This window comes from Mastomys coucha, unplaced genomic scaffold (genome assembly GCF_008632895.1).
Source record: "Mastomys coucha isolate ucsf_1 unplaced genomic scaffold, UCSF_Mcou_1 pScaffold5, whole genome shotgun sequence".
In the NCBI taxonomy this organism is placed as follows: domain Eukaryota; kingdom Metazoa; phylum Chordata; class Mammalia; order Rodentia; family Muridae; genus Mastomys; species Mastomys coucha.
This window is the reverse complement of record NW_022196911.1, coordinates 50,185,309-50,212,967: the sequence shown is the minus strand read 5'-3', so window position 1 is coordinate 50,212,967 and position 27,659 is coordinate 50,185,309. Positions and strand designations below refer to the sequence as shown.

The 27,659-nt window shown below is 45.9% G+C and overlaps 1 protein-coding gene and 1 long non-coding RNA gene across 7 annotated transcripts; one reads left to right on the top strand and one right to left on the bottom strand.

Moving 5' to 3' along the window:
- The first annotated feature begins 92 nt into the window (after positions 1–92).
- Slc36a3 (solute carrier family 36 member 3) lies at positions 93–27,659 on the top strand. 6 transcript variants are annotated; one of them, XM_031353434.1, is made up of 11 exons: positions 93–337; positions 466–736; positions 2,981–3,071; positions 5,426–5,514; positions 8,936–9,031; positions 14,636–14,720; positions 16,079–16,297; positions 20,324–20,419; positions 22,330–22,496; positions 26,656–26,825; positions 27,281–27,659. In XM_031353434.1, exons 2-11 carry the CDS (start codon positions 585–587, stop codon positions 27,547–27,549), a joined length of 1,434 nt encoding a protein of 477 aa, XP_031209294.1. In that variant the 5' UTR covers positions 93–337; positions 466–584; the 3' UTR covers positions 27,550–27,659. The 6 variants fall into 6 exon arrangements, with proteins under 6 accessions (XP_031209294.1, XP_031209293.1, XP_031209295.1 ...); XM_031353433.1 differs by having other exon boundaries at positions 94–315; XM_031353435.1 differs by lacking the exons at positions 93–337; positions 466–736 and adding an exon at positions 774–856.
- On the bottom strand, positions 3,013–13,465 carry LOC116078320. Its single transcript, XR_004113505.1, has 3 exons — positions 13,449–13,465; positions 12,421–12,526; positions 3,013–3,440 (listed from the first exon to the last, which is right to left on the bottom strand). It is a non-coding gene; the product is annotated as an uncharacterized LOC116078320 (long non-coding RNA).

Here is a 27,659-nt window from a genome sequence, read left to right as displayed (position 1 = left end):
CTTCTACTCCCTTCATGACTAAGTGGTGGTCCACACAGTTCTCCTGTGCAGAGGATCTGAGAGATGGGCATTTGGGCTGGCACAAGCCATTGTTTACCTCCAGCTAGAGATGCTGGTACAGGTGACATCTGCATCCTGGGTAGCCTCCATTGTGAGGTAGCCGTGGCCTGCTCCTTGGCAGAGGCAACACACCCTGAGCCTGAGCCCACAGCTAGGCACCAGAACTTCCGGTCTAATGATACCTTCCTCCTCCTGGTCAGTGTTCCCAGAGAACCGCAGCATCGAGGACTGATCTGGGAGAGGCTGAAAGTCTGTGTGAGTCCTGACAGATGTTAAGGTAGTCCTGGGGGTGGGGGGATCTGTGACACTTTCCTGGTGCCTCAAGAGCCTGGCGAGCACCTCCAGCATCTCCAGCATCTCCGGCCACTACTGTCCTCTAATTCACGTACTCTGGGCTTCACCTAGGGCCAGGCATACCCAGGAGGCAGGAGCCAGCATTTGAGACCTGCTGTATGGCTTCTCCTGATCAAAGTCCACTGAGAGCCTGCTGCAGCTGAGTGCTATACCTCTGTTGCCTGTCCATCATGGGGAAGAAGACATCACTGCTTAGAAAAGATGGCAAGTGTGAGCGGAATATGTTTGGTGGGTCTAAGGCCTCCTCAAAAGACAGCAGCAGCAGCAGCAACAGCAGCACCTCCCCAAAGAAGAATCCTCGCAGGGAAGCTGATGCACTAATGTGAGTGGTCCCATTGCCCTTCCAGGGTAATGTATCCGAACCTCAGCTCCTAACGTCCTTCTCATGTTCCCTGTTGACACAGCAAAGCTCCAGAACCTAAGAATGATGACTGTAGCTCAGGTGAGTTGTCTAGGGGGAAACCATGTTTCCCAGTTCTTGCAAAGAACCCAGCTAGAGCAGCTGTCCCCAACCCGAGCTTTCGGACACCGAGAGTACATCCCTGATGCCAGGAGAAAGGATGCTCTCCTCTCTGCAAGTGCTTCAGGCCCTTTTGTCAAAACGCTGGGCACTTAGACACAAATAGGAATGGCCACCCAATGGCCACAAATGTGCTTATTTGTCGTGGATAAGTCAAGGGCATTTCCTTTACCTTGTTTTTTTCTTTTTAAAGAAAAAATAGAAAGCTTACTTTTCTAAATGTCTTAGCGTAGACTCCTGCCTATGTGTGCTGTCTAAGGCTCTGTGACCCAAGGCAACATGCTGTTACCCAAGATGCAATGGTTTCCCATAATGCTTCCTTTTCCCCAGAAGGTCAGGTACAAGTGAGGCCAGTGCTATCTGTGATAGCACAGAAGGAAGAGGTGAAAGGAGGAGAGTCTATAAAACAACTTACAACTGAAGAGCTTACAAGAGAGGAGAGAGCAAATGGGGGGAATCGGTGATACATTTCCCAGTAGTTGCACTTGTCAAAAAATAACTGTATAGAAAGACTGCTGTCCCAGGCTTTCTCTGAACTAACTGAGATGCTAGAAGTGATGTAGGTGAATGAACATGTCTCTCCCATGTTGGAAGAGATTTATTGAAAGCAGGTTTGGGCCTGCTTGTGGCCTTTACCCTGAGCCGGGAGCATTTTATGTCAGATTTGCTGTGTGGCTTGTACAGCCTTTCGGTCTCCTCCAGGGAAGTCCTATAGCAGCAGAGGAGGGCTCTGCCTGATGCTTAGCACTCTTCAGAAGCCTCCTTTAGGAACCCCATCATGCCAGTTGGAATGGGTGCCACTGCCAGTTTAATCCAGCTTGTGCTTGCTCCACCAAGCAGGGGGTAACCCTTGATTCTGTTCTCATGCTGCTGTCTCTGCCATTCTTCTCAGCCTGACTAGCACACAAGTGTGAAGAGCACTTGGAACCCTGGCACCTAGCGCTCTCTGAGTACACAGTACTCAGTACTCACAGTGCTGTGCACAGTAGCGATGTCTCTTAAGCTTTGTGTTTGATCCATGGCATAGCGTGAGTCTGTACTGTATATCCGTTTGTGGAGATCTGTATGTATTCATTCAAATGAACATTGGTTGAATCAATGTATGAAGGAACAAAGAGGTTCAGCAAATAATTCATATATTCTACACAATCACTCTACATTCTCCAGTACGTTAATGACCTAGTAAGCAGGTATGGCAGTACCCCAGTTTTCAGGGGTAGAAGCAGGAACACCAGATGTTCAAGGTCATCCTGGGCTACATAGCAAATTTGAGACCATCCTGAGTTACTTAATATTGTCTCAAAAGAAAAAAAAAAAACTTTAACCTTGGTTTTTTTTTGTTGTTGTTGTTGTTTTTTGTTTTTCAAGACAGGGTTTCTCTGTATAGCCCTGGCTGTCCTGGCACTCACTCTGTAGACCAGGCTGGCCTCGAACTCAGAAATCGCCTGCCTCTGCCTCCCAAGTGCTGGGATTAAAGGCGTGTGCCACCACTGCCCGGCTTAAACTTTTAAATTAAGTTAAATAGCCTACCAATAAATATTCTACAAATTGGAACAGTGGTTACTAAGTTCTTCACTGTCTTTCTAAATGTTAGAAGTGTAGCAGGCCTCAGCCATTATTACTTGGGAGAATAAATCCCAAAGAGTCTCCCAAACGGTGGCAATTTCTATTTGCTTCACCTTCAGAGCTTCCGATTTGTTGAGCCTCCTGAGCTGGCACCAGCCCTGGATCACATGTTCCAGGAAAGTACCCTGGAGCTAAGAGTCACACTAAAGTCACACAGCTGGTTCTGTCCTCACTCCCCTCTTCCCAACACACACACACACACAGAGAGAGAGAGAGAGGGAGAGGGAGAGGGAGAGGGAGAGGGAGAGGGAGAGGGAGAGAGAGAGAGAGAGAGAGAGAGAGAGAGAGAGAGAGAGTGTTAGTTTCTGGGGGAAGCTGGGAGGCAGCCTTCCGTTTCCTCTCTTCTTCCTCCTTTCGCCTGTCCTTGCCTCTCCTCTTCTCTTCCCCACAATATCCTCTTCTCTCACTTCCCCTCCACAGGTTTATACAAATCTTTATCCACCTGTTGAAAAGCAACATTGGCACAGGCTTCCTGGGGCTTCCCCTGGCTGTGAAAAACGCTGGATTGTTGGTAAGGGGCACCATGGGCTAGAATCCAAGTTCATCCCAGTTGAGTGGCAGGGAGATAAGTCTATAGACCTCTGTGATGGGTGACTCTCGGGGACTCTCTGCAATAGCAACCGTGCCCATCAATTTCTTAGAACCAACCAGGAAGCATACTGAACACTCCTGGAGAAGGTAGCCATTACCCAGAATCGGGCTACGCATGCAGAATCCCATTCACCAACCTCCTCTCCAGTCCCTGGGGTTTCATATCACCCACCTCCCCTTTCATACTCCACTAACCTTGTCCTTGTAACGTCGTATGTGAGTGACTCCTGTTTCATATCACCTGACAAGGCACCAAGCAAGGGGCTCTCCAGTTCAAGGCCAACCTAGACTGTGAAGTGAATTTCAAGTAAGCCAGAGCTACACAGGAAGACCATCTCAAGAAGGAAAACAAAACCCACAAGGGCTGAGGATATGGTTTAGTCAAAGACTGGTTGCATGAAACCCTGGGTTCGATTGTAAGCACTGAGAAATAACATTCAGGATAAAAGCATCAGAAGGTGTGTGAGATAGGGTCTAGGCATGGGAATAAGGATGTCCCCGCCAATGCCCATGGCCCCTACACCCAGCTGATGCTATCACCTGCCTTAGGCCTCCTTTCAGAAACTGTACTGTGTCCTACAAACATGAAGGCTGCAGCTTACCTGTAAACATCCTGGAGTCCTTAGGGAGCTTGCAAAAGTCTGACATACTTGCTCTGAGTCTGCGATAACCAACCACATGACTCCCCTTCCTCCCCACAGTCCCACTCTGGAGACCTGCACACAGAAAGCCCCAGCTATGCCCATAGGGTTGGGGCGATGCCATGTGTAAGATTTCTTTTCAGTCAGCTAGTCGTCTCCAGGTCTCGTAAGCGGTCCCTTGCTTCCTCCCATCTAACTTTTGATAACGAGCAGTTCCTGACAGAGGGAGGACCTCTCCTTCGGAGCCCTCTAGGTTCTAGATAGGTGTCTTCAGAAAGAGCCTTAAACCTCTGTAGCCTTGGCCAGAATGTCTCTGCCAGTGTGCTCTGTAATGCCTTGCTAGCTCTTTAGACTGTCCTTTTTGCCTCTGTAGGAGTGTGCCCGGCGCCAAGGTTTAAAGGTTGTAAACAAGAGGTTCTGCCACATGGAGGCCGCCTCCTAGTGGAGCTTAACAGCACTCTTGACCCTGCATGTGTTTCTTTGTGACAAAATAATGTCGCCCAGGGCACATCTATAAAGTCACATTGTATCCTTCTGATCATGTCCAGAGGGCTGTGATTCAAATCAACTTTGCTTCAAAGAGACAAGCAGACTCACTGGGGCAGTGATGCTCAACTGGGAAGTGTGTTCTGAACCAGCTTCCACCCCTCCACCAATAGTCTGCAACGTTCAGGAACAGTTAAGGTCCTGCCACACCCTACATTCTGCATTGCACAGAGTGGTTCAAGCTGACTTCAACAGACTTCAACCTGCCAGTGTCCCTGAGGCCTGCTGATTAACCATCATCAGAGAAGGGCACTGCATCACAAAAAGTACTTTGGTCTTTAAGGATCTTAGGAGAGTGGGGTCTAAGGTGTGTAAAGGAGTTAAATTTACCACAGGGGATTCTGGAAGAATATATCTGGAGGTAGATGCAAAAAGATCTGGACTGTATGGAATGGTGATCTTTGTTCTGGAAGAATTCTAGCCAGTGTGGGGCAGCTCCTTAGCAGTGACACTAAAAAGGATTCTGGGGCAGAGGACATTGAGCTAACAACTTACCATGGATAACTTCCAGTTAGTAGGTAAGTTAGCTGGTTGGTTGGATGGTTGGATGGATGGATGGATGGATGGATGGATGGATGGATGGATGGATGGATGCTTGCTTGCTTGGTGTGCTCATTGGTTGGTTGGTTGGTTGGTTGGCTGATTAGCTGGTTGGTTGGTTGGTTGGTTGGTTGGTTGGTTGGTTGGTTGGTTAATTGGTTAGTTGGTTAGTTGGTTGGTTGCTTGCTTGGTGTGCCTATTGGTTGGCTGGTTAGCTGATTGGTTGGATGATTGGTTGGTTGGTTGGTTGGTTGGCTGGTTGGTTGACTATAGCTCAAATTGGTCTCAAATTCACAATGATACTCCTGTCTCAGCCTAAGTACCGGCATTATTGGCATGTGCCTCAATATACAGCAAGTTTTCCGTCTGCTTAGGTCAGTACCAGGATGGAATCTAGGATGGTACACATGCTTACCAAGCCCTTACCTCTGAACTGCACGCCCAGCTAGAGATTCTTATTCTAAGAACCTTAGTGTCCAGACTGAATGAGCTAGGCTGTGGATACGGCCAGCTTTCATCTCACTGTTTTCCTGTCCTGTTCCTCCAGGTGGGGCCTGCCAGCCTCTTGGCCATCGGGGCTCTGACAGTGCACTGTATGGATATCCTGCTGAACTGTGCCTGCCATCTCACTCAGAGGTCAGAGCCCACAGCTATCACCTCATGGGCCCCATCCCAGGGCCACTTCTCCAGACTAGCACCCCTCCTTCTCTGGATTTTTCCAGAGGTGGCAAAGGGATTTTGGAAGAGTCTCGAATAGAAACCATCTTATACTTTGAGCAGCCATATAGGCTTATGTGTTTAAACACTTGGTCCAGCTTGTGGCACTGTTTGAGAAGGCTGTGGAAAGTTAGGAGGTGGAGCTCATGGGAAGAAACGGGCCTTATGTTTCCTCTCTACTCTGTTTTTTGGTTTGTTGGTGTGAGGAGCACCAGTTTCACACTACTACTTCATAAACTCTACCACGGCTTTCTTATCAAAGTAGACTGTATCACCTCAGACTAAGGCAGAATAAACTCTTCCTCTCTTAAGTTGCTTCCTGTCAGGTGTTTGGTTGTAGCAGGCAGGCCTGTGGCTCTGTAGTAGAGGCTTCTCTAATATGTATGAACCCCTGGGTTCTGGCCCCGTCACCTTCAAAAGAAGCTAATATGGTGTCTTGGTGTAGAACCAATTTTGCAGCTAGTGAATTAGAAACCACTCTGGCTCCCGCAGCCCACTGGGATCCCCTCTCCTCACCTGGAGGCACCAAAGGTAGCAAATATGCAAAAGTACCCTATGCACTGAGTAGGATCCTCAGACATCCTCTTGGTTCGTTCAGGATTATGGTTTTTTTTTTTATCTGTACATATGTGTGCACCTTCATGAGTTTATGTGTATCATGGGTGTGCAGGAGCCCCTTGAAGCCCGAAAGGATCAGATCCTCTGGTAGTTGTGAGCCACCATGTGGGTTCTAGGTCCTCTATAAAAGCAGTAAGTGTTCTTAACCACTAAGCTATCTCTTCAGCCCCCTTTCTTTGAGTCAGGGTCTCATGTAGCCCAGGCTCGCCTCTAAGTCACTATATAGCTGAAGATGACTTTTAATTCCTGATCTTCCTGCCTCCACCTCCCAAATTCTAGTCACAAAGCCATGTGATTGCATGCCCCTTTAATGCAGTGCTGGGGAGTGAACCCAGGGCTTCATGTATGCTAGGCAAGCACTCTACCAAAGGAGCTACAGTTCCATGCCCATCCTTTTCATTCCCTCTCCCTACTCCAACACAGGTACTTTGTCAGGGACACTTGTTCCAAAAAAAATCCTTTTCAAGGCAAGTTAATAAAAAAAATGAAAAAGACAGCAATAATGTGAGCAGTTTGAAGTTGCTTCGGCCATTAAATGCACATCTAGGGGGCTGGAGCGATGACTCAGTGGTTGGGAGAGTGTCCTCCTCTTCAAAAGGACCCAAGTTCAGTTCCAGCATCCACTTGATAGCACACAACTGCCTGTAACTCCAATTTCAGGGGATCCAGTGATCTCTCCTGGCTTCTTTTGGCACCTAAACTCACATGTACATGCTTGCAAACAGACACGGGCTTATACATCTGAAATCTTAACATAAAAACCGCTGAGAGCTGGAGAAGCATCTCAGTGGTTTTTTTCTCACTAAAAGTACAGAATACTGAGCTCCTCAGGACCCAGCCACCCCCCACTACATTCAGGACCAAGTCTGTCCTTGAAAGTGAGCAAAGACCTCAAACAGAAGTCAAGGCAGGGTAACCCAGAGGCTGAGGCAGGAGGATTGCCAGTTCCAGGCCAGCCTGGGCTATATCATGAGCATTCTTGAAGCAAGGATATAAAGTAAAGGTTTGCATAGACTGGGGATATAGCTCGGTGGTAGGGCACTTGCCTGGCATGCACATTCAGTCTCCAAGACTCATTAAAAGCCAAATAGTGGATCGCCTGGAGCGTGTGCTGGTCAGAGCGCCCTTTCACCTCGTAAAACCCATCATACAGCAGGGTTTTGCTCATTCAGCAGCGATGTAAATGGTGCAATTCTGTTGAGCTGTGGGCTTTGCAAGATTTTTATACTCCTTCCAGGAACGCCCTGGGATAGAAACTGTTTTTATTCCCATTTTACAGATACTTTACCCTGAGTCACACACATGGGAAATGGCAGAGTGGTCTTTGATGACCTGTCTGACTTTTTTTTTTAATTAGTTCTTTTAAAAGTTCATACAAGCCAGGCAGTGGTGGTGCATGCCTTTAATCCCAGCACTTGGGAGGCAGAGGCTGGCGGATTTCTGAGTTCGAGGCCAGCCTGGTCTACAGAGTGAGTTCCAGGACAGCCAAGGCTACACAGAAAACTCCTGTCTCAAAAAAAAAAAAAAAAAAAAATCATACAAAGTAATTTGTGTGAAATGTAATATCCTCCCCTCCTTCCCCAATTCCTTCCAGATCTACTCTCTTCCCACCCTCCCAACTCTATACTACCCTCCTTTCCTTTCCTTTCTTTCCTTCCTTCCTTCCATTGTGAAACCACTCTTAACCTCCAGTGACTCTCTGAATGTCCTTTTTCTGAGCCCGGGGTCCTCACACCTCCTGCAAGCACCAACCTGCTGATGGTTGCAATAGTCTGGCTTTTTCCTCTGACTGAAGGCTCTTTCATTTTTTTTCCTCTGACATAAACATTTAAGGACAATGGTCTTTTATTTGTTTTTTTTCAAGACAGGGTTTCTCTGTATAGCCCTGGCTGTCCTGGAACTCACTCTGTAGACCAGGCTGGTCTCAAACTCAGAAATCTGCCTGCCTCTGACAATGGTCTTTTATCCGACTGAGCACTTCTTCCGTTTTTCGTTTTGGTAACTTCCCAAACTCTCTTTAACTCTTTACATAGTCCAGAATGGACTTGATCTCTGGATCTCCTGCATCTACCTCCAGAGTCCTGGGATGACAGGCACACCAGTTTAAAAGGCTCTGTAAAAGTCTCAACGCCTCCTCTCTGTCCCCCAGCCCTAGCACTGGGCATGTAGCCTCTGGCCAGCAGCTGCCCCTCCCTGTTCCCACCCAGAACCAGAAAGGTCGTACTACAGAGCCATCCACTCCCCCTAAAAGAAAAGATTGCTTTCGCCTTTGCCAGGACTCCCGAATCTCAGGGTAAACCAAGACAGTTCAGTTCCTAGCTGGCCATGCCCACTCTGCCTCTTCCTCCTCTCCTGCTTTGCTCATTTAAGCCAAAGCACAGATACTGCTTATTCCAAAGGACAAAGCCAAGGAAAATAGTGTGTTTAAAGCACGCTGCCGGGTGCATGCCTGTAAGGAAGTCAGAGTGTTTCTAGCTGCACATGTTCTAGGCCATCCTGGGCTACATGAGTCCCTGTACCCGCCCCCAAGGCATAAATGCATAAAAATTGTACAAACAAATAAGTAAACTCATAAAACTTGCATAAGTGGTGTCATTATTAGAGAGTTCACAGAACACTCCTCTAACTAACACACAAATACACAACAGTCACCAGCTAAGGCGCATACTGTACCTTTAGCAAAAGTATTTTAACTTAAGCATCATTTGTCCTTTCGCCCTAGACTGCAGAGGAGTTTTGTGAACTATGAAGAGACCACTATGTACAGCCTGGAAACATGCCCAAGTCCCTGGCTGAGGACGCACTCAGTGTGGGGCAGGTACTGGTCACATGTGTACTACTTACTGTGATGAAACCATGGTAGACACCCCCCCCTCCCCGTCCAGCCTTTATGTCTGCTCACACAAGGTTTTTCCCCGTTGTTGTTCTTTAAAAGATTTTATTTTATACTTAATTATACCTGTCTGTGTGTCTCTATGTGAGTATGTGCATATGAATGAAAGTTCCCCTAGGAGACCAGAAAAGAGCATCGGATCCACTGGAGCTGGAGTTACAGGTGTTGTAAGTCCCCAGATGTAGCTGCTGGGAACTGAACCCAGGTCCTCTAGGAGGACATAATGTGCTCTTAGCCACTGAGCCATCTCTCCAGCTCCTGCTTGCAAAGGGTTTTTTGTTGTTGTTGTTGTTGTTGTTGTTGTTGTTGTTTTAAGTAGATAGGCTCTTTATAGCAACTATCTAGCAAGATAGAGTATCTCCCCATTGCCCCAGCCCCACCTCCTTCTTCACCTTAGTACACCATGATGTGTGTAAGCAAGAAAGGGGCACAAGTTAATTGCTTTTTTTTTTTTTTAAGAAAAGAAAAACAAGAACACATATAGCCAGGGTGACCTTGAACTAGCCAAGGATAGTGTTGTCCTTCCCATATATGCTGGGTTAATGTACAAATTTAAGCTTCATAAACTAGGCCAGAATTCTACTCCAGCTTGAGCCCTAGTCATTTAATGTTTTCTTTTTCTTTTTAAAAAAATTTATTTATTTATTTATTTGTATGAGTACACTGTAGCTGTACAGATGGCTGTACAAGTAGCTGCTGGGAATTGAGCTCAGGACAGCCCCGCTCGCTCCAGCCCAGCTCACTCCAGCCCAGCTTGCTCCAGCGTAATATACTGTAGTTGTCTTCAGACACACCAGAAGAGAGAGTCAGATCTCATTACGGGTGGTTGTGAGCCACCATGTGGTTGCTGGGATTTGAACTCAGGACCTTTGGAAGAGCAGTCAGTGCTCTTACCCACTGAGCCATCTCACCAGCCCTAATGTTTTCTTGTATGTTACTTTTGCTTACTTTCTAACTTGCTTAGTTGTTTGTTCGAGATAGTGTTTTCTGAGTACCAGGCTGGCTTCAAACATGTTCTGTCGCCCCAAGTTAACCCTAAACTCCTGACCCTCCTCCTTCCCAAGAGCTGGGCATGTGCCTCCACAACTAGCCTGAAATTAGATTTTTTAAAATTTAACAGTGTATTAGCCACGTGTCCTGTTGCTGCAACAGAGTATCTGAGGAAAGCAACTTGAGGAAGAAAGGGTTTATTCCAGCTCATTGTTCTAGGGGATTAGAGTCCATAGTAGTCCCAGGAAAGGGGAGGCAACTACGACAAAAGGCAGGTGGTTACATTGTGTCCACAATCAGGAACCAGAGAGAGACGATGCTACGCTGGTGCTCAGCTCACTGCCTCCTTTTTATTCAGTCCATGCTCCAGCACAAAGAATGGTACTGCTAACATCCAGGGTGGGTGTTCCCAACCTAGTCTTTTTTTTTTTCTTTTTGGTCTTTGTTTTATTTTTTGAGACAGAAACTCTCTACATAGCCCTTACTGTTCTAGAACTCACTATATAGACCAGGCTGACCTCAAACTTCAAGAGATCCACCCGTCTCTGCTTTCTGAGTGCTGGGATTAAAGACATGTGCCACCATGCCTGGCCAGTCAACTTATTCTAGAATGTCTTTCACAGGCATTCCCAAAATTTGTTTTCCTTGTGATTCTATCCTGTCAATTTAGCAGAAATCAACCATCATGCACAATATTTCCTTTTATTTTTTTTCCCACCTTGGGACACACAAACATCTCATCATTTGAAGGTTCCCAGTGTTCTCTGGAGGGAATGTTTTAGTGGACCAATCCCCTCGTGCTGGATATTAATCTTGCCCCCTTTGTTGTGGGACAAAAACCCAGAAACCACTCAGCACAACCTAAGTTCAAATCAAGAGTCTGTATTAAACCTGCCGGCAAGCCGAGCAGTGGTGGCGCACGCCTTTAATCCTAGCGCTTGGGAGGCAGAGGCAGGTGGATTTCTGAGTTTGAGGCCAGCCTGGTCTACAGAGTGAGTTCCAGGACAGCCAGGGCTACACAGAGAAACCCTGTCTCGAAAAACCAAAAAAAAAAAAAAAACCACCTGCTGGCAACTGCCTAGAGAGAGACAGTTCTCACAGAGCAGCCCCGGATGTACAGTACATGGAGTTTTTAGAAACATAGTTGCAAGCAAGCAGCTTTACAAGAGCCAAGAACATGCAGTTAGCTGGGGTATTTGAACCCCGAGTTTCTAGAACAGGGTTGGGTGCTTTCCTGTGAGACTTTTCAGGGTAGTGTATAGAAACCAAAGATGGCTTCAGCTGATACACGATGGAGAAACTGTTGCCCCATTACACCTTGTTTGGGACTTCTGGGAGAGATTTCACTGTCCTAGAAAAATGGGGTAACCAGAGCTCTCACAATAACACATAAAAGGTACAGAAGTTAATGGTGAGCCATTCCTGGTAGCCCAGGACTGTCCTGCCACTGTCCTAGATAGCTTTAATTGTCAATTTGACACAGGCTAGAGTCAACTGAAAGGAAAGCCTAAATTGAGTTGTCCAGATCAGATTGACTTGTGGGTAATTGTTTTGACTGTTAATTGATATAGTAGGACCCAGCCCACAACACCATTCTCTGGGCCTATATAAGAAAGCTAGTTAACTATAAGCTTGTGAGCAAGCCATTAAGAAGCATTCTCCCATGAGGTCTGCTTCCGATTCTCACCTTGTGCTCCAGTCCTGACTTTCCTCAGTGAAGGGCTATGAGAGCTGGGGGCAGAAGACTGAATTAACCCCTTCCTCTCCTATATTGCTTTTGGTCAGAGTGTTTTGTCACAGGAACAGAGGAAGCTAGGACAGCCACCGTCCCAGAAGGTTTGTCAGAGAAACACAGAGCTCAAAGTCTGCCTGAATTCAAGACACAGTGATGTAGGGAGACCCCTGTGCCAGGCCTTTAAAAAAGCTAAGCATGAAGTTCAGAAGCACAGCTGGAGGCCCTGGGTTAGCTCCTCAACATCACACATATGAGAGCATGCTCACACGCACATATGCATACATACACACACACACACACACACACACACACACACACACACAAGCTGATGATGTTCACAATGCTTTTCTGTTTAAGCATCTCTCTTATCATCTTACCAATCTTGAATAAAACTCCAGGGTGAGATTTCACTGCCCTAGAAAGATTCAGTGACCAGAACTCTCACAATAAAATAACACATAAAAGGTACACAAGACCTTGATAATGTTCGAACAAAGACATCCCAAGACCTTCCATGTAACCTTCTCAGACAGTTCTTCAGGTAGTGACTCAACACCTTGGCAGCTGTAGTGCCTTCCATACCACCTACCTTAGGCTCCTCTTATAGGTCGGCCCTTATCTCTAACATCAGCCAGATGAGGTCAAGATCTGTGTTTGATGACGTTTTCAGTAGATATGTAGGGCAATATCCATGCCTATTGAGATGAAAAAATTATACAGCTCAGAGAAGACAACCAAGTCACTCAAGCCACACAGGAATTTATTGTCAGAGCAAGACTAGAACTCAAGATGTCTACTTTCCACCCACCAGGATTCTGTTTACTCATTTCTTTGGAGATCAGTAACTGAGGAAATTTAGAACTACTCAGGGAAGGGAGTCTCACTTCAACCAGAGATTCTTCTGTATCAGTGCACTAAGAGGAACTCAGAGGCTTAAGTAGAAACCGCTTCCCCACATAGATAAACAATCACTGATGCTCCGGCTTTAGATGGGAAAGCAGTGCTGAACTTTATAAAGTAGTGAGCCCTGGTGCCCCTGCCCAGGGCGCCAGGCTGAGCACCTAGCAGCCTGTGTCCTGTGATAGAATACAGGGCATAAAGATCCATTCTGAAATTCTCTTACCAAAAAAATCAGTGAAGAAACTTCATCTAATCAAACCTTTTGGCCTGAGATCAGCTCACAAGAAACACTCAGGGATAGGAGACCAAGATAAATGATGCACAAGAAAGTCAGCCCAGCCTAGGACATAGGATATGATGACTGGATAGATGATCTGCCGGCTCATTACCACCAAAAAGTAAAAAGTTGCAAGGAAAATGGAGCTGGGATGTAACTCAAAGGAAGGGTACTTGCCTAGCACTCATGAAGTTCTGAGTTCAATCCCCAGTACCAGAAAGCAAACAACAACAACAGAAAAAAAAAACCCACAGCAGGAAGAATGTGGTAATTTTTCACATTTAAGAGCTGTAATTGCGTGCAATGCATAGGCTTGCCTGGATTCAGCTTTATAGTGGGCGTGGGAGGAGGTACCTGGATACAGAGAGATCCTAAATCAAGGACACCAGACCATTGTCCCCAGAATGCCACGCCTTTCCCATATGCCCAAGGACTCTCACCTGGAGGAAGAAGTCACGAAAACGCACCACGTTGACAGTTGATAAGAAGGCCAACCTGAACTCTCCAAAATGACTTGATGTAAAACCGGTGGCAAATGCATGCAAAAATATTCCACATTGGAAAAAAAAAAAGAAGAAAGAGGTACAGCCAAACACAACATACAGCTTTGAAAAATGTTTAACAAAAAATAAAAGTTAAGTCAGATACAGTGACAAACCTGCAATCCCAGCACTTGGAAGGTAGAGGTAGGAGAATCAGGAATTCAGGGGCAGCCTGGGCTATGTATGAAGTTTAAAGCTAGCTGTCACTATGTGAGACTATGCCCCCCCCAAAGAAATTTGTAAGATAAGATATATAGGGCTGGAGAGATGGCTCAGCCATTAAAGGCTAGGCTCACAACCAAAAATACAAGATATATAAATTATATCTTTGATGTTAGTTGATTTCTGTCTATTAAGGATTAAAAGAAATCTGCCTAAGGTGTTTCAGGTAGATGTTTCATGACTTCTGAAATTATCATTGAAATGGTTCTGAGTGCTTCTGGGGTGTGTGTGTGTGTGTGTGTGTGTAAATGTCATACCCAGAATGCAATTCAGGGTCAAATTTGTAGGTAACTATAAATGAATTTCATTAGAGTGAATGGATGTGGGTGATTGTGGTAACACCAGCACTATCAGAGTAGAGGCAAGAAAAATCAGGTTTTCAAGGTCACACTTGTCTATCTGGCCAATCAGAGGCCAGCTGGGCAACCAGGGGCCCTAGCTCAAAAAACAAACTCACTCTCTAAAGCCGGAGTTTATGGCTGTTAATTTCTTCTATACTACCAACTTTTTCTGAGGGTCTGACATTTCTCAAAATAAAACCATCAGAAATAATTGTTTTGAAAATGAAACCCAGGGCTGAAGAGATGGCTCAGCGGTTAAGAGCACTGACTGCTCTTTCTAAGGTCCTGAGTTCAATTCCCAGCAACCACATGGTGGCTCACAACCATCTGTAATGAGATCTTCTGATGTGTCTGAAGACAGCTACAGTATACTTTACATATAATAAATAAATAATATGTTGAGAGAAAGAAAGAAAGAAAGAAAGAAAGAAAGAAAGAAAGAAAGAAAGAGAGAAGAAAGAAAGAAAACGAAACCTCTCTTAAACAGCAGCTCATTCCCCTCGCTGTCCTCTTTCTTCCCAGGTACGTCGTAAGCTCCCTGCTGATCGTCACTCAGCTGGGCTTCTGCAGTGTGTACTTCATGTTTATGGCAGACAATTTACAACAGGTAAAGAGGGATCTTCTAGGCAGAGTGGGAGGAGAGCAGACCTCCTGATGCTGGGGCTGTCAGTGGCACCATAGCAATCGGACCTGTCTGCCTACATTAGACCACAGATGGGACCAGAGTAAAGCCGAAGTCCCTAACCTTCAGGCTGGAAAGCACCTCACGTTGTCACATCCAAGATGTCTAACGAGCTGTCACCTTCCCCTCATCTCATTCCTAATGAAGGCAAGTCAGGCAGAGACAGAGGAGCACACCCAGTCAGGCTGGAAGAACAGTAAGCCCTGTAACAAAGGGACTGTTTGAACAGAGGATGCTCAATTCTCGGCCCCGCCCTGCTTCACCCACAAAGTCTAAAAAGGATGTGCTTATGTAACAGACACCCTTTTCTAGTCATGTGAGTGGGGAAACCACCACTTCACAAGGAAGAAGAGATTGTCTATCAGACAAAAAGAGCATTGTCCCGTTGGGTTTTACGATGCTCAATGTTTCCCATCATCAGAATCACACGCACTACAGTTAAGGTGGCTAGGTTTGTCCAATAAAATGCAGGACACCCAAAACCAGACATGGAGTTTCACATCCATAACACCAACATTTGGAAAATAGAAGCAGAATGATCATAAGTTCAAGGTCATTCTCAGCTACACAGCAAGTCTGAAGCCAACTCTGAAGGTTACGTGAGACCATGTCTCAAAAAGCACGGGTGAAGGGATGGCTCATTCAGCAAATTGCTTGTCTCAACAGTCCAAGGGCCTGGGTACCGTCTCCCAGGACCCCCATATAAAAATATCCAGGCTTGGGCTAGAAAGATGGCTCAGCGGTTAAGAGAACCAAGTGCTCTTCAAGAGATCCTGAGTTCAATTCCCAGCAACCACATGTTGGCTCACAACCATCTGTAATGGGATCTGATGCCCTCTTCTGGTGTGTCTACAGACAGCTACAGAGTACTCACATACATAAAGTAAATAAATAAATCTGAGGGAAAAAAAAAAAAGCTGGATTTTATGGCCTGCAGCTGTAATTCCAGTGCTGAGGAGCAGAGCAGAATGGGTACCTGCAGCCTAGCCTAGCCTAACTTGCTCAGTACTGGGCTGATAAGAGACCCTTTCTCAAAAGCAAGGAGAGCCACACCTGAGGACCATTACTGATTTTGTCCTCTGGAGCCCCCAGCACCACTAGGAACACATATGCATGAGTGCGCAGACACTTGTCGATGGGGCTGGAGAAACGTCACATAAATCATGAACAATGTCTTTTCTGCTGTGGCAGTAAGTTCTCAGTGGATGAGCTGAAATCCTAATTGAAATGGCCCCCAGTGATTCACGATGAACGTCCTGCCTTTCGCTGTGTCATTCTGGCAGATCGTGGAAGAAGCTCACATCACCTCTGATGTCTGCCAGCCTAAGCAGAGCCTGGTGATGACCTCCATCCTGGACACTCGCTTCTATATGCTCACCATCCTGCCCTTCCTCATCCTGCTGGTGCTCGTCCAGAACCCACAAGTGTTGTCCATCTTCTCCACCTTGGCCACCATCACCACCCTGAGCAGCCTGGCTCTGATCTTCGAGTATCTTATCCAGGTCTGAAACCACACAGGAGGGGTACGGGGTCCAGGGTTTCTGAGGTGTGGTAGGTGGGAAAGGGAAGATGAGGAAAGGGGCTGTTCCCCTGCTCTGAGCCTAAGTGATTTCTAAAAATGCTTCTGTCCCACAAGCTAGGCATCACTATCATCAACGCCCTCATCTTTAGCATCATGGTCATGTCCAATGACAATGAGTCACTGGGAGTTTAGTTGCTGAATGCTTTCTGTGGTCCCATGTTGTGTAAGAAGCTGGGGGTTTTGTGGATCAGTAATAAGAGATAAAGAAGGATGTCACATTCTCCATCAGTTCAACAAATAACAAGAAATGCCACAGCAGGGAGATGGGGAGAGGGTTCAGTGGGTAAAGTGCTTGCTGCCCTAGCATGAGGACCTGAATTCCCATCCCCAGTATCCACATGACAGCCTAGCACAATGGAGCACACAATGTAACCCCAGAACTGAGAGTGGAAGGTAGATAGGAGTTCACTGGCCAGCTGAAATGGCAAACCCCAGGTTCAATGAGAGACTCAAAAAAATAATGTGGAAAACTATAGGGGAGACATCAGATATTGACCTCTGACCTCCACGTGCACTGGCACGGGTGCATGCACACACACACACACCACATGGAAATATAGCACTGGTCAGTGGACAGGAAATGTGTAAATATGTAGTGGCTGGCTAAATGGCTCAGATGCTTGCCTCCAAGCCCGAGGCCCTGACTTCCATACCCAGCCCCCACAGAGAGGTAGGAGAGAACCGACTTTTTTGATCTCCACATGCACACCATGGCACATAAGCCCACCCTGCCCTCCACAATAAAATAAATGTATCTAAAAAGTTTTAAAGAGAATATAGACAGTGAAGGAATTTGATTTACTTGGTATGAAGGATGTTGCACGATTTCCTGGATCTTCCAAGTAAAACAACCAAAAAATACCATCTCTATCCCAGTTTCCAGAAAAAGACACTGAAGAGCAGGAGTAGCAGGCAAGCAGAGCTTTCTGATTGGGCTAACTGGTTTACCTCTCATCACTGGCTCTAACATTCCACCACTGTTGCTTCATTTCTTTGATCCTGAAAGTCTTTGGAATTATATCAGTATCCTGTTGTTGCTATAGCAACCACAGATCTGGAAGTTGGGGGAGGAGGTGTTGTTTGTTTGTTGTAAACAGTCTCATGTAGCCCACTTGACTTTGTAGTTAAGAATGACCTTGAGTTTCTGATCCTCCTGCCTCTACTTCCCAAGTGCTAGACTTACAGGCATGTACCATTACACCAGTTTACGCTGTGCTGAAGATTGGACATAGGGCTTTGGGCCTGTTAGGCAGGTACCCTACCAACTGAGGTATAAGCCAAGGTATTTTTTTAAATTGTTTTGGTTTTGCCTTTGTTTTCTTTGGTTTCAAGGTATTTTTCTTGAAACAGAGTTTCATAAAGCCCAAGCTGGCTTCAAACTCTCTAAGCGTTGGAGGGTGATCTTGAACTTCTGATCTTGCTGCTTCCACCTCTCAAGAGCTGAGTTTACAGGCATGTGCCACCATATTTGGATTTGTGCAGAACTGAGGATCAAACTCAACTCTTCATGCACTCTAGGCAAGCACTCTACCAAATAACTACACCCTCAGCCTTACAATGGTAAAGGTTTCTTCCGTGATGCTAGAGATTTCACTGAGCCAGCTAGTCAGGGATCAGCAGGGCTATATTATTCTTTCCCAAGGTTCTAAGAGAGAGTCTGATTTCTCGCCTTTTCCAGCATGCCTTGGTCTGTGGCCCTTCCATGGTTAAAGCCAGCAACACTAGGTTAAGTCTTCCCATGCTATAGTCTGGTGTCCTCTTCCATTCCTCTCTTCCTCTTATCTGATGCAAACGATCCAGGTTAATCTTCTTGTATAAGGTCATCAGTTTAGCATCCTAAATTCCTTTTGAAAACTCAGTACTCTAGCCAAGAGTGGTAGCATGCACCCATAACCCTAGCATTTGGGAAGTTAAGACAGGAAGATAGCTTGGTCTACGTAGCAAAAACCTAGTTCAAAAACAAAGCAAAACATAATCTGACTAGTTTTGGGACCACACACCTTTAACCTCAGTTATTGGAAAGTAAAGTCAAGCCAATCTCTGTGAGTTTGAGGCCAGCCTGATCTACACAGTGAATTCTAGGGCAGCCAGGGCAATATACAGAGACATGTCTGCCAACCAACAAAACAAACAATCGATAGCAGGGCAGCCTGGGCTACATAGTGAGACCATCCCAACAAATAAATTTATTTAAGTGGCATAATCTGCTCACTGGGATTAGAATGAGTACCTCTTTGAGGAGCCTTTGTCCTACCACCACAGAAATCTAGTATTAATCACTCCTTACTTGACTATAGAGCAAGTTTGAGGCCAGCTTGGGCTACTTGATACAATGACACAAATAAATTATCACCCCGTGCCTTTGACGGCTACTGTATTGACTGCACAGCCCTGAAGGGAATGATGGGGAAGAAGTGTTAAAGGGCAGGATCAGAGGACAAGCACCCTTACCAGGCCTGCAGAGTAGCTCGCCGATTAACTTTGGGCACCTTCCTTCTTCCACTGTTCTGTTTGCTCCATATTTAAGACAAGGAGACTTCCCACAGCATCCAGGTAGAAGCTACCAAGTGCACTGGCTAATGAAGAGACAAACAAATCAGATAGAGTGGGAGAAAGAATAGAAAATACTGAGCATTACAGAAAATTAGAGGGCTTTTAAAGATTTTTTAAAAGATTTATTATTTATATGAGTACACTGTAACTGTCTTCAGACACACACTAGAAGGGGGCATCAGATCCCATTACAGACCATGCGGTTGCTGGGAATTGAACTCATGACCTCTGGAAGAGCTGTCAGCTCTCTTAACTGCTGAACCATCTCTCCAGCCCTTCCTTAAGATTTATTTTTTTGTGTGTGCATCTCTCTCTCTCCCTCTCTTGTTCTCTCTCTCTCTCTCTCTCTCTCTCTGTGTGTGTGTGTGTGTGTGTGTGTGTGTGTGTGTGTGTGTCGGGGTGCCTGGAGCTACAGTTACAAGTAGTTGTGAACTGCCTAAACTCTAGTCCTCTAGAAGATCAGGAAGTACTCTTAACCCCTGGGCCATCTCTCCAAGGCCAGGAATAAGATTCTAATAAATGCTATAATGTGCAGGAACCTTACAATACACTAAGCTAAGTGAAATAAGAACCCAAACACACACACACACACAAAGGACAATGCTACAAGCTCCTACTGACAGGAATTAGAACAGCCATGTTCATATAAACAGAACACACATACATGGGTTGCTAAGAGATGGAGAACAAAGAATTAGAGTTTCAGTTTGAGTTGGTAAGAAATTTCTGGTGATGAACAGTAGTGATTCCAATGTCTCAGAGTGAATACACTCAGTGTGGAAAATGACTAAATGGAAAATGTGATGTTACCTTACCACAATAAATGAGACTAAGTAACTAAATTAAACTTAGTAATTAAATTAGACTAAGAATGTGGCCAAGTAGGTAGAGTGCTCACCTTATGCTGGAAAACTGGGGTTCCATCTTCAACACTGCATAAAACCATACCAAATAGTGCACACCTATAATCCCAGCACCATGGGAGAGGGGGGAGGTGCAGGTGGAGGCAGGAGGATTAGGAATTCAACATCATCCTCAGGAACAGCCTGGGCTCCATAAGACTGTCTCAAAAATAAATTGACTAATTAAAACAGTTTGTTTTAAAGATATATTCATTATTATATGTGAGAACACTGTCGCTGTCTTCAGACACACCAGTAGAGAGCATCAGATCTCATTATAGATGGTTGTGAGCCACCACGTGGTTGCTGGGATTTGAACTCTGGACCTTTGGAAGAGCAATCGGTGCTCCTAACCATTGAGCCATCTCACCAGCCCTTAAAACAGTTTTTAAAAGATAAGCCAGTAAGAAGGCGCTTTACACTATTTCTGTCATCAGACACGACCCGAGGTGACCTCCGCACGTAAAGCCAACGCCCTTCCTCTTTTTCAGACCCCACACCACAGCCATCTGCCCCTGGTTGCAAGCTGGAAGACTTTCTTGTTGTTCTTTGGCACGGCTATCTTCACCTTTGAAGGCGTGGGGATGGTAAGAAGGATGAGGTGCCTCACAGGATGTCCAGCTGTGATTCCCCAAGTCACCCTACCAGTGTTGTGGGCAGTACCGCACAATTCTCTCCCGGTGAATGGAAAATCTACACTGCCAGAGCACCTCCCAACCCCGACCACACCTCCAGCTCCCAAGGCAAAGATGGAGAATTTACTAATCAGCTCACACTGAGAAGGGTGTTGGGGCAATGGCAAGCAGGAGACAAGATGAAGGGGGAAGTGAGCATATGGAGGAGGTGTGGCCATACGGAGGGGTGTGGCCATAGGGCTGATGTGATGTGGAGGGCGTGGCCACGTGGTGCGGCTTTCCGGAGGGGTGGCTGTGTGAGGGGTGTAGCTATGTGAAGTGGTGATGCGGATTGATCTAGCCTTGTAGAGAGTGGCCCTGTGAGTGGTGATGTAGAGAGGCATGGCTATTTGAAGTGTGATGGTAATATAGAGAGTGTGGCTCTGTGGAGGGTGTGGTTATAAGGCCTTGTGGAAGGGTGTGGCCTTGTGGGGGTGTGGCTTTGTGTGTGGTGGGTAGTCTTTTGAGGGGGTCCCTAGTATCTACCAGAACAACACCTGTGCCCATAAGGGAACCTAACAGAAGCCATGTAGGAAAGGCTATGGCAAGCAAGTGTTTCCTGGAGATGGCCCACCATTCTCCAGGAAATGGAGAATCTCCATCGCATGGCTGCGATGGGTGTACTCTGGAGAGGCACAGCCTCAGAGACTTTGTCACAGGATTGCTTCTCGCTGCTGGTGAGCCTTTCCTACCATTATTACATTCCCTAACGATTCTTGGGCATCAGTCTACCCTTTTGGGCAAATTTCCTGCAGATCAACATGAAGGTGAACTTTCATGAATTAATGCTGTTTAGAGGAATTAATGACTTTATAGAACTCCTTATTTGATTCAAATAATTTTAGGAAGAAAGCTTAAGGAGATGGTTTTAGTTGTTTTGCCAGAAAGATGTAATAAAGTTAGAATCAAGAGTAGAATATGTACATCCTTCTCATAGAATAGTGAGTAAAGTCTACATAATAAAGAATACACTGAGCTTTCCTAAATTATAATAAGAAGAGAAATAGGCTTAGGACAAATTTGTGATCAAGGAAAAACATACATTCTAGGTCAGGTCCAAAGATGAGGCCAGAGATGTGCACTATGCTAAAGCAAGGCCATGTGAAACTGTTGCTTTGAACTTACAAGCTTATGGAATAAAACACTGCTTTGAACTTACTCTCAGCATCCTTCTGTAACTCCCCTTTTGGTTAACATTTTATCTATGAGGTAATTTTGTAAAGAACGTCTGTCTAAGAAGGTATAAAAGAGTCTGAGAGAAGAAATAAAGTGTGGCTTTTGGGGCTCTGCTCCATCCACCAAGAGAGAGGGGTGGGGAGAGAGAGAGAGAGAAAGAGAGAGAGAAAGAGAGAGAGAGAGAGAGAGAGAGAGAGAGAAGAGAGAGAGAGAGAGAAGAGAGAGAGAGAGAGAGAGAGTCTGATGTTCTTATTTCTTTTCTCTCTGGCTCACAAAGAATTAATGAACCCTGAACCTCTCACCTGGCCAGTGAGGGGCTCTTGAGCCAGAGAGAAAAGAGTTCAAATAACTTATCCTTTTTTCCTTACTCCCTTGCTCCTATCAGCAGCAGTTCAGTTGCCAGCAGCCAGCAGCTTTGGGGCATAGAATAGCAAGAGTTAGAGAAAGAATTAAATATTTAGAATAGCAAAGAATTATAGAAAGAGTTAAATTGCCAAAGCAAGCAGCTTTTGGCCATGCTAAATACCCCCTCAACTGCCTCTCTCAAGGAACTAGATGCCAGGAAGCCCTGCCCCCAGCAGGAACTGTACATACCCACACTGTGGCCACTTCTTTCTACCTTGTCTTTCCCAACCTTTTGCTTCTAGGTTCTGCCTCTCAAAAGCCAGATGAAGAGCCCACAGCAGTTTCCCGCTGTGCTATATCTGGGGATGTCCTTTGTCATCTTCCTGTACATCTGCCTGGGGACTCTGGGCTACATGAAGTTTGGGGAAGACACTCAGGCCAGCATCACCCTCAACTTGCCCAATTGCTGGTAGGAAGCTGATTCCTCAAGTAGGACAGGGAGGCATGGGAGGTGACCCTTGGTGACAGCGTGCACACATGTGAAACAGTTAACCTTTAGCACGTGAGATGAAGCATTGGTGCCAATGGTAACTAGGATAATGGGTAAGTTTGAGGACAGGCACGGTGCTCCCTCTCAGTAACAGCAGCCTTAAGCTTTATCATTGAGGACTCCATGGAACAAAGGAGAATGTCGGCATTAGAGGCTCTTGGGGACCTTTCCAGCTCACACTGTCTAGGGGCAGGGGAGACTTGAGTACAAGTTTGACCCTAAAATGTGTGGTCCTAAGATGAGTGATATAGAGCTGTTGTGCAAACAGAAAATGAAAACTCCACAGTAGAGTATTCATGCAGATTGTCTGAGGTCCTAGGTTGGATGATAATAAATAATAATAATAATAATAATAATAATAATAATAATAATAATAATAATTTTTGTGTGAGATAGGTTTTCAAGTACCCTAGAATAACCTCGGAAACTTTCTTTGTAGCCAAAGCTAGCCTTGAATTCTTCAGCCAATCTGCCTCTGCTTCCCAAGTACTTGGATTATAGACATGCACTGCAGTACCTGGTGATAAATATATAAATGTAGGCATGTACCACAGATGGACTGCTGCTTAGGCCAGAATCCCCAGCTGGCACTCAGGCTGAAGTCTGTGCCTCCAGTCATTGATTCCCTCACCCACCGATCTATCCATCCAGGAAACTTCTGTAGGCAGCATCTTTAGAGGAGGTGCAAGACTTCTGGTGACTAAGAACATGTTCTAAAGCTAATTGATGGGACCCCCATTCTGGTTCCTCCCTGGCCTGGGCAAGCCTCCCACCCTTCTGTACAGTAAGGCTTACACAAGTGCCTCTTCATATCAGCCAGGACAGCTTCATGATGCTGTCACACAAGTGCTTTACTCTTTGTTCACACCGTGGTGCAGGCTCTCATGTGAATACTAGGCTGTTGCTGCCCTCCTTCCACACCCCAGGCAAGGAAAGGCCTGGAAACCTTTGATGAGCAACATGAATAATTACTGCACTCCCTGGCAGCAATTGCTCTACTATACAGAAAATACTTAGAAAACTGCTGGGCACGCAGCAAGCTCTGTGGATTATCAACTGTTATCATGGTTATGGGTCATCACAGCCTTGGGTTTTTTGGGGTGGGTCGGGAGGTGGTGGCATCCATGTTTCCCAAAGCCAGAGCAATAAAAAGAGGCCAGTCTCACTAGCCCCACCCTCCTCGCTGTGCTCTGCCAATAACCAGATGAGATCATGAATGTGGAATTCCTTGAAGTTGTGCCTTAATTCATGCAATCAAGATATCTTAATGTGCTACTCTTCTTGGCTGATTGCGCTTCACCTAGTTCTCCCGGGTAGAAGCTTTTCATTCTGGGGGTGGCAGCTAAATATATGGGCACTGAGCTCCGGTCAGTATGAGTGAGCGAGTATGGGTGAGCAGGGGAAAGGGACTGACTCACTCTTAAGGGGAGCCATAATTTTATATGCAAAAAAAAAAATCTTCAAAACATATAAAATAAATGCCAGTTTAAAAAAATTACAATTTGGGGCTGGGTAGATGTGACTCAGTTAAGTGCTTGCCACAGAAGCTCAAGGCCTGAGCCTGACCTTCAGTACTCACATAAAAATCTGGGTTTGGAGGTATATGCTTGCTCTCCCAGCACCACAGAGATGGAGACAGGCAGGTTCATGAAGTGTGCTGGCTAGATAGCCAAGGCAAATGTGACTCAGTGAGAGTCCCAGGGCACACCAAGAGACCCCTCATCAAATACAAGCTCGATACCCCTACATGCCTGCACGCACATGTGCATGCGCATACAGGAACATACACACATAGTGCAATGTCAGAGACTGAAATGATTCACACACTGTTTTGGCAAGACTGCATAGACTAGGGCAATAAGAGGGCAGTATGTCAGTAGGCAACAAAATTTAAAATAGCTCAGTGGTTGAGTGCTTGCCTAGCATATACAAGGGCCTGGGTTCAATTCCCAGCACTCATAAACCAGCATGGTGGCTCATGCCACTAATCCCAACATTTGAAAAAATGACGGGCAGCAGTGGTGGCGCACACCTTTAATCCCAGCACTTGGGAGGCAGAGGTAAGTGGATTTCTGAGTTCAAGACCAGCCCTGTCTATAGAGTGAGTTCCAAGACAGCCAGAGCTATACAGAGAAACCCTGTCTCAAAAAACCAAAAAAAAAAAAAAAAAAAGTTAACCAAGGCATTGGGCTGGAGAGATGGCTCAGTGGGTAAGAGCACCGACTGCTCTTCCAAAGGTCCTAAGTTCAAATCCCAGCAACCACATGATGGCTGACAACCATCCATAATGAGATCTGATGCCCTCTTCTGGGTTGTCTGAAGACAGCTACAGTGAACTTACATATAATAAATAAATAGATCTTTTTAAAAAATGAAATCTGGAGATCTAGGTCATTCTTGCCTGTATATATCAACCTTGAAGGCTGGAACACAGGATGAGACCCAGTGTCAAGAAAAAATAATTTGCCGGGAGGTGGTGGCGCACGCCTTTAATCCCAGCACTTGGGAGACAAAGGCAGGCAGATTTCTGAGTTCGAGACCAGCCTGGTCTACAGAGTGAGTTCCAGGACAGCCAGGGCTATACAGAGAAACCCTGTCTCGAAAAACCAAAAAAAAAAAAAAAAAAAAATTAAAAAAGAAAAAATAATTTAAAAATCATTTTTACTTCTGGGGTTGATGTGTAGATAACATGTAAGAATGTACATATTCCTGTGTAGATGTGTGGGGTGTATGTTAGGATAAGCAGATGTGGGATATGTGGGTGTGTGTCATCTATGCTGAAATTCGCAGGCATAAGATACATGATGTGTATCAGGGGTGCTGAGGCATGCAGATATAGGTAGAGATGCTGCATTGTTTCTTGGCAAAAGACAGAATAATCTTAAGTTTCCCATTAACTGTCGACCAGTTGAAAAACTAAAAAAATCTCTGTGCTATTAAGCAGAGCACCAGGCATGTGTACTCACAGGGAAGAACTTACAAGAAGTATTTGTTTATCTATTGGCTTGAGACAGGATCTTGCTATATAGGCCTCGTTGACCTGGAACTCACTATGCATACCACGCTGGCCCCAAACTTGTGGCAATCCTCCTGCCTGTGCCTCCGGAGTGCTGGGATCAGAGGCACGTGCCACCACACCCAGCTTTCTGTTTGATGAAATAACAAAGGTCAACAATTCATACAGCCGTGCCACCTTGCATCTCAGGGCGTCAATGTGGCTCCCCCACTTTCTGTTTAAGATCGTAGGCTTACAGCTGGAGAGATGGCTCAGTCAGTAAAGTGTTTGCCACCCAACCATGAAGACTCAACTTAGAACCCTCAAAACGCATATAAAAGCAGGCCACAGTGGCAAACATCAGTGACCTCCAAGTTCCTAAGTGACTCAGCAAAGACAGAAGAATCCATGGAAGTGTGTGGCGAAGCTGGCCTGACAAATGCAGCAATGACAAAAGAGAGAGATGTCATCCCAAATACCATAGAAGACTAGGATAGATACTTGAGGTTGTCATTTGACCCCCAACATGTGATTCATGGCAAGCACACATGGGCACACATGGGCACACACACATTTTTAAAGATTTTTTTTTTCGAGACAGGATTTCTCTGTGTAGCCCTGGCTGTCCTGGAACTTACTCTGTGGACCAGGCTGGCCTCGAACTCAGAAATCTACCTGCCTCTGCCTCCCAAGTGCTGGGATTAAAGGCGTGCGCCACCACCGCCCAGCATTTTTAAAGAATTTTAAAAGATTCTCTGTACACAGATTATTTCTAGAAAACTCTGAGGGAACTTCAATGAGAATCAGGGGTGGGAACAATGGTCTTGCCTGTATGGCTGCTATACTGTGACTGTACCATACACAGATATGGCATAATTTTTAAATAAAAGATTTGAATAATACCTGGAGATTCTATGGCTTTGGAACCTCCAGGAATGTGTGCTTCCATAGGCCTCCCATGTCTCCTCTGAGCCAGTCTGACCCCAGTCACTGTCTTCTGACCTGTGAGGGTTCTGATGAGTCTTGAGCCACCTTCCCCAAAGCCTGGTGGCATCTCACTTCCTTTCAATGCTCTGCCTTCAGGATGTACCAATCAGTCAAGCTGATGTACTCTGTGGGCATCTTCTTCACCTATGCCCTCCAGTTCCACGTCCCCGCTGAGATCATCGTCCCCTACGTTGTCTCAAGAGTGTCTGAGAACTGGGCTCTGTTCGTAGACCTGACTGTCCGCACAGCCTTGGTCTGCCTGACCTGTGAGTAGAGAAGTGGTCATAGGTTTCTATGGTACATGTCATACCTCAGAATAGTGCCTACCCAGCAGCCGTGGCTCTGCCACTTGCCTTTGTGATCTATAAGAGGCCTGTCTCCTTGCTTCTCGTGATTCCATCTGAAACTGGCTTAGAAAACTATCACTGAGAGACCCTGTCTCAAATGAATAATATAAGGAGTGATAGAGGACAGAACAAGGACACTTGATTCCCTCCTCTGGCTTCTACATTTACACGGGTAAATGTGTGCATGCACACATGCACACACACACACAATTTTTTTTTCTCCCTACAAAAATGATCTTTTTAAAGTTCACTGGGGGAGAGCCAGGGTCCAGAGCTGTGGTGCCTGGCCCAATCCTTGAACTACAAAGCCATGCTGTTGGAGGTTCCCCTCTCTGAGGCACACTCAGTGAGTCTACGTTCCTCTCTCCCTGCAGGTTTCTCAGCCGTTCTCATCCCCCGCCTGGACCTGGTCATCTCCCTGGTGGGCTCTGTGAGCAGCAGCGCCCTGGCCCTCATCATCCCGCCCCTGCTGGAGATCACCACATTTTACTCTGAGAACATAAGCTGTGCCACCATTGTCAAGGACATCATGATTAGCATCCTGGGCCTCTTGGGGTGTGTATTTGGGACATACCAAGCCCTCTATGAGATGACCCAGCAGGCCCACTTTTCCATGGCCAACTCTACAAGGGTCCACATATAATTACCTATTTTTATTTGAATAGCTCTTCCTTCCCCCACCCTCTGTTGGATTCCCATTATATGTGTTCATCAAAACCCAGCATCTCTATTAATTAGCAGCTTCTTTACTGA

Coding starts and splice junctions, on each gene's coding strand:
- Slc36a3 (XM_031353434.1), top strand. CDS start 585: ATGGGGAAGAAGACATCACTGCTTAGAAAAGATGGCAAGTGTGAGCGG. Junction 20,420..22,329: donor CCTTTGAAGGCGTGGGGATG/GTAAGAAGGATG, acceptor TTTTGCTTCTAG/GTTCTGCCTCTCAAAAGCCA. Junction 26,826..27,280: donor AGCCTTGGTCTGCCTGACCT/GTGAGTAGAGAA, acceptor CTCTCCCTGCAG/GTTTCTCAGCCGTTCTCATC.